The sequence below is a fragment of the Sparus aurata genome, chromosome 23 (assembly GCF_900880675.1).
Source record: "Sparus aurata chromosome 23, fSpaAur1.1, whole genome shotgun sequence".
In the NCBI taxonomy this organism is placed as follows: Eukaryota; Metazoa; Chordata; class Actinopteri; order Spariformes; family Sparidae; genus Sparus; species Sparus aurata.
The window spans coordinates 21,120,727-21,126,736 of record NC_044209.1 but is presented as its reverse complement, the minus strand read 5'-3'; the positions used below and the strand labels follow the sequence as shown (position 1 = coordinate 21,126,736).

The 6,010-nt window shown below is 43.2% G+C and overlaps 1 protein-coding gene across 6 annotated transcripts in view; it reads left to right on the top strand.

Annotated features, from left to right (window-relative positions):
* cacnb1 (calcium channel, voltage-dependent, beta 1 subunit) overlaps positions 1-6,010 on the top strand; it is a 37,954-nt gene that overhangs the window by 15,198 nt on the left and 16,746 nt on the right. For all 6 annotated transcript variants that reach the window (XM_030407575.1, XM_030407576.1, XM_030407578.1 and 3 more), the window contains one exon: positions 5,798-5,917. In XM_030407575.1, the coding sequence (XP_030263435.1) occupies positions 5,798-5,917 (120 nt within the window). The remainder of the gene's footprint in view (positions 1-5,797; positions 5,918-6,010) is intronic.

Here is a 6,010-nt window from a genome sequence, read left to right as displayed (position 1 = left end):
CGATAAATCTGTCCGTTGTCTTTGATCATGTTAATTATTCAGCCTTTAAAATAGCAGCAGAAGTGTCCATTAAAATGTCCCCAGAGTCCAAAGTGATGCCTTCAACTTCCAAACAGCGGAAAACCCCCAAATATTCACATTTTAATGAGAAAAGCAGCAAATCATCACATTTGAGAAGCTTGAATCAGTCAATTTTTGTGATTCTTGTTTGATTTATTGCCTTGAATCAAGACATTAAATCAATACTGTCGATTGACCAGTGATTTATCTACTTATTAGTTCAGCAGTGGCGATGATGTGGTATTATCACGCTGTTGTTTTACACAATTCTGTCACCCAAAATCAACTAAATGAGACGTCGAAGTTTCTCGTGTCTGATGTGATGATAGACAACTGAACACTGTTTGCTGCCCTGATCATGAATTATATTACTTCTTATTACGGCTGCTATTTTTAAATTGTCTGTTTAATCGTTCAATCTATAAAAAAAAAAAGCACCGAACATCTTGTCTCTTTTATTACTTTTTTTCTATATTTATATACTTTTTATGGATTTCCTGTTCAACAGAGAAGTAAGAGTCGTTTATATCTTTACTTTAATCTTAATTATAGCAATCTCTGGCACAAATTTCCTTCAGGACTAATACAGTATCTTATTTTATGAGCCAGATGAATTGATAATGAAAGTAATCGTGAGCGGGAGGCTGGGTATTTTCGACCGAAACAAAACCACAGGATCGAGTTTTTGTTATTGGTTTAAATCGAATATCAAAAGTTGGCAATTAACATGTGGCCAGACTCTTCCTCATTGAATGGATATAAGATTTGATGGAAACGATGACTATGGTATATTTTATTCAGGCAGTGGTTTTGCATGTGCTTACAGAACATTAAATCACAGCTCAATTGAGAAGGCTGGCATTTCTTATTATCTAACAAATAGGTTTTGTGCGAAGAACATGTTCTCATCCCACAAATAAGATACTGAGAAAATACTGCTTTTGTTGGTGTGATGTTGATGTTGTCATAAAAACATTTCAAACAATACCCAGCAGCCGTAATCCTGCTGAACAATAATCTTTTAAATAATTTGATATTGATCGCTTAGCACTGATTCCCGTAATTGTATTTTTCACCTGTTGGCGTTTGTTATCGGAGTTCCTCGGCTGCTTGTCTGTGAAAACGGGGATTTCTGTCGAGTTCGGTCCATGACTCATCTTTCTAGTCATTGCCACGGCGGCCAGCTGGTTGCCATGACGCTGCAGTGACAGGAAAGAAGAATATGGCCATTTACAGCCGCCGGCCGTGAGCTTCAGACAGGAAATCTGTCCTTTGTGATTCCTCGGTTTCTAGATCTGCCAGCTCTGTTCGACATCTTTCCCCCTTTTTTCTTCCCCCTTTCATTCCACTTTTCTTTCTCCCCCCGTACCTGTTTTCACTGAGCTAATCTGTCTCAGGATGTGAAGAGAATACACAGCGTGGCTGAGGCTTGACTGCTAACGTTGTGTCCTTCCTTCTTACCGATTTGTTGACTGAGGCTCCGAGGAGACTCAGAGATGGGGCGAATAAGGAAAAGGATATTTAATATTCTCACTTCTCTTTCATCTTCTCGTGTTAGTCATACGATGTGAAGTCTGAAAACACCTGCTGCGATGTTGCTGTTGTTTTCTTCTACCCCCTCCCCTTTTGTTTGACCTTAAAAAGTGAGACAACACCGTGGTGATCATTTAGAACATTTGGAAAAGCTGGAAATAGTCAAACTTTCACGCTCCCGAAAGCAAATCTGCTCCACCAACTTCCCCTTGTTCTCGAAGCCATTTGCAAAAGGCGCCGTTGCATCACAAGAAACAATGTTAGCTCATTTCCCTGCTGCAGGGTGACTCTTTTCAACCCTCATTATTCAAAGCACTTGTCTTTTCCTGGTCCACCCTCGCTCCTTATTCCATTACCCCCCCACCCCCTCCGCTCCGTGGCTCCCTTTTTTTTTTCCTCCTCTTTCCATTTATTCAATACCAATGCTAAGGAGGTGTAAATTCATCACGGTGGCAGCCAGTGTGCCGAGAACGGGAGGAGAAACAAAGCCTGTTCATTTTCTGGATATTTGCGGAGCCTCACCTCGTGCTCCTCGCCTTCTGTCATCTGTGAAAGGGAAGTGTAAGTTGTGGTTTTTTTTACCACCTAGATGTATAAAAGTTTCAGTTTCCTCACCACAAACATGAATTTTTCTCCCCCATATGTATCGCTATGATATCCCCCCAGCCTGTAATTGACCGGGCTACGGCCTCGCAGTGGGAGAAAATACCTCATTGATCACATGTTGAAAAGCTTTTATGCAATTTCCCCGCCGCTGTTTTTCCCTCAGGGTATTTTATTTACTATCGATTCCCATATCTTTCTTTTCTATCTCCCTCCTCACGCAGCTGCCTGTAACAAGCTGCAGAGACGGTTACTATGACACTGCTGGGGTCTCTCGTCTGACACCACCAATAGGAATGCAGCTCTGCTGTCAGGTGGCCCCGAGCTATTTTGAACAGGGGGCTGTATGTGAAGTGAAGCAAGGAGCTAAATTAGAGACACTGAAGAAGAAAAGGTGGCGGGAATGTGTGTGTCGAGCCGCAGGGAGGTCATTGGTCAGTCCCATGAATCCGTCCCGTTCCTGTTTCCCTGACTTCCTGTTTTTTTTTTTCCCCCTCTGGTTGTGTGTGACGTGAATCAACTGGGTGATTGACTCAGAGACACATTTGTCCACACACACACACACACACACACACATAAGTCATCACCCACCCTCCCACTCTTTCTCGCTTTACATTTTGCTGCATCACCGACCTGTTGCAGGGAGCTGCTCGGTCCCAGGTGGCTTCAGACGTCATTTTTTTGGTGTGTTTTTCGTCTAAAAGCGTCCCTGTGGGTTCCCCGTCAAGGTTAACCTTCACTTAGTCCGCGCTCGATGTTGGGATGCACCTGTATGGTTTAGAAGATGACTCAGAGCCGGTGAGTGGGGGCGGTTGTTATTGTGCTCATTAGATGCCGCATGCCACTCGCAGAATCATTCCTCCTACTTGAGTGGGAAGCAGGCGCACCGCTGCGAGTTTTTTTCGAGTAAATGAAACAGGAAGTGGGGATGGCTTGTGGATGCCCGAGGACGCAAGGAGTAGCTATGGCAACAGGGAGTGTCTACATTCGGTGGGCTGTTGCCATGTCACAGAGCACCTCGATGCGACAGGTGGCCGAGCTAGAATCAACATTTGTGTTTGTCCTCTCATTTCAAATCATAGAGAGACGCATAGACGGTAATCAAAGGCATGGAGGAGCGTTAATCACACGTACATGCACGTGCAAACACGTTAACACAGCACACAGATGCTTCCCTCAAACACATATGAACAGGTTTTTCTCCCTGGATATATTTAGACCGTCAGGTTCACTCGGCTGTTTGTTCTCTCCGATAAAGGTTCGTGTTTGAGGAATGCCACAAAGAATATTGATTTGATAGTGGCAGGAGACAAGGCGAGAGAAAGGGGTGTGGGGATGTAGTGCATCTTAACCACAAGGCCACCCCAGCTTCAATTTAGAACGGGCAGATTTCTTTTATTTAAAATTAGAAACATCGTCACACAAAAATATATATATGAAAAAAAAAGTTGGGCTGTGTATCAAAACTTCTTTGGAGCGCTCACGTAAAACGGTGAAAAACAAAATAGATATAACTTTCCACCGTAACGAATTCTTCCGTGTCAAAACCCGGCGCCTACATTACCCTCAATGCAACTGGTCCGCCTACAATTAGGTCCAAGATTCATGCTGCTTCCAATCAAAGTTAAAGGTTAATTTACCCAGTTAAGATTTTCCTGTTCCTGACCGCTAAAACTTAATTAAAAAAAAAAAAGAAAACGTTGCATAATGCCACCTCATCACACAACTGAACCCTCAGCAGTGCAGCGTCATTGCATATATCAACAAAATGGAGGCGGGAGAACAACAAGTGACGTCTCAGAAGCCATTGTACGTTTTCTTGTGCGGCATATTTATACAATCAGACATATGATCCCTCATGAAGTGTTCGAGGTTTGACATTTTGGAATGGCAAGGATCACACCGTGATTATGTCGCTAGGTGCTAATGTAGCTTCCAGCAGCTGGAGTCGACAATTGATGTGTAATATATTGTGTACGTTTGTATATATATGGCGTTAATTATAATGTATTATTGTTCAAAATATATGTATTTCAAGTTTATATCAATATTTTATTATTATTATTAAGCATGTGTCCACCCATACTTTAAGGTTCGCTGAAACTGATTAAGAGGATTTTTTCTTTTGAAATACAGTATTGCAACACCTGGAGACCTTAATATATTCTAAGATGGTTTATTGTACCGTACTGTTAAAATGATAATACAGTTGAAACCTTATTTGAATTGAGAAAAAAAGGGTTGAAACCATTTTTTTCCCCAAACAAATCAAAATGTTAGTTTTAGTCTCAAATTGCAATATTATTAAAATCTCGATATGTTCAAGTGCAATATCCCATTTACATACAGAACCTGCAGATTTTTGATAAAGGTTAATATGTAAAAAAGACCCCCAAAAATGTGACATCATCATGATTTTAATTGCTTTTTACTGCGAATGAATGTTGTTAGACAAAATTGATCGGTTAGGGGTCCCACTCATCTATTACATGCCAAATTCAGTCAAATAATCTGAATATGATGCCTTGTAGCCGTGGTTGGCACCAATATAAAAAAATCTCAATAATCAAGCGCCAGTCTAGCGATATCTGTTGTTCTCGCTGATCCGCTGTACTCGCTGACTCGCTTGTGTTCCCCGACTACACATGTGCAGGGAGTTTTTCATCATCATTACATATGGCTGTATGTCATCTTTGCGCATTCTCACCTCTATTTTAAAAAGCCCACACCTAGTGACTCACTTCTTCTGCCTGGCACATTCAGCTGTCCGCATTCTTGTCAGCACCTCCTACAAAGCGCCAGGCAGCCTGTCAGTGGAAAAAAAAAAAAAAAGAAAGAAAAAAACAAAAAACAGCAAGCAAGCAAGAAGGGAACAAGTGGGATTGTTATATAAGTTGAGCACTCAAACATTTCAGAAGTTCAGGACGCCTCCCTCACTGCTCCGCTCTGCTGAACAGTACAGTGGGCCGGCGCCGCGGGCCCGCAGGAGGCTCAGGTTTTTATTGTGGTATGGGTGTCTGGATGAGGGTCAGCTGCAGAGAGTCAGGTTACAGTGTATGAGTGCTGGATGTGTTGGAAACTGCAGCCACTTCATGTGAAATTTATATCCCGCCCTAATATTATAAACAGTCCTCGGGCCATTTCTTTTTTTTTTTTTTAATCGCTCTACCTCTTTCCGTCTCCACTTGACACGCCCACACACCGAATGTGTTGTACCTGCGCGAAAAGACTCGACACTTCGCCCTCGCCGCAGCTGAAATGTCGGACCCGTTGTTATGCATCCTCTTCACCTCGTATTACACAGAGTCAGCTTTCATGCGAGCGCCGGGGGCCCCCTTTGTGTCCATGTAGGTTACGCTTTTCTCAAGGCGGTCTTGACATTTTGACCGCAAGGAAGACGCAGAGGCAGAGCCACAACCTTTGCACTGGGGGCAGGTGAATGTGGAGCAAGACGTTAAGGAGCAGGAGAACATCGGGAATACATAAAGACGAATATGAAGGTTTTCCGTGAAGACACAAACACGTTTTTGCTCCCTCTAAAGGTTGATTTTTGGACATGTCTTGCACTACACGCTTCATATAAACTCATTGTGCGTTTCAGGGCTCTGCAGACTCCTACACCAGCCGGCCGTCGGACTCAGACGTGTCCCTGGAGGAGGACCCCGAGGCTCTGAGGAAGGAGGCCGACAGGCAGGCCCTCGCCACACTCGAGAAAGCAAAGGTCAGAGATCAGCTGTTGCATCTCGGTCCGCTAAGCGCGATGTTGTTTTAATAGTCATCGTTGTGGCGTGAGCTTCTTTTGACACCAACAGAC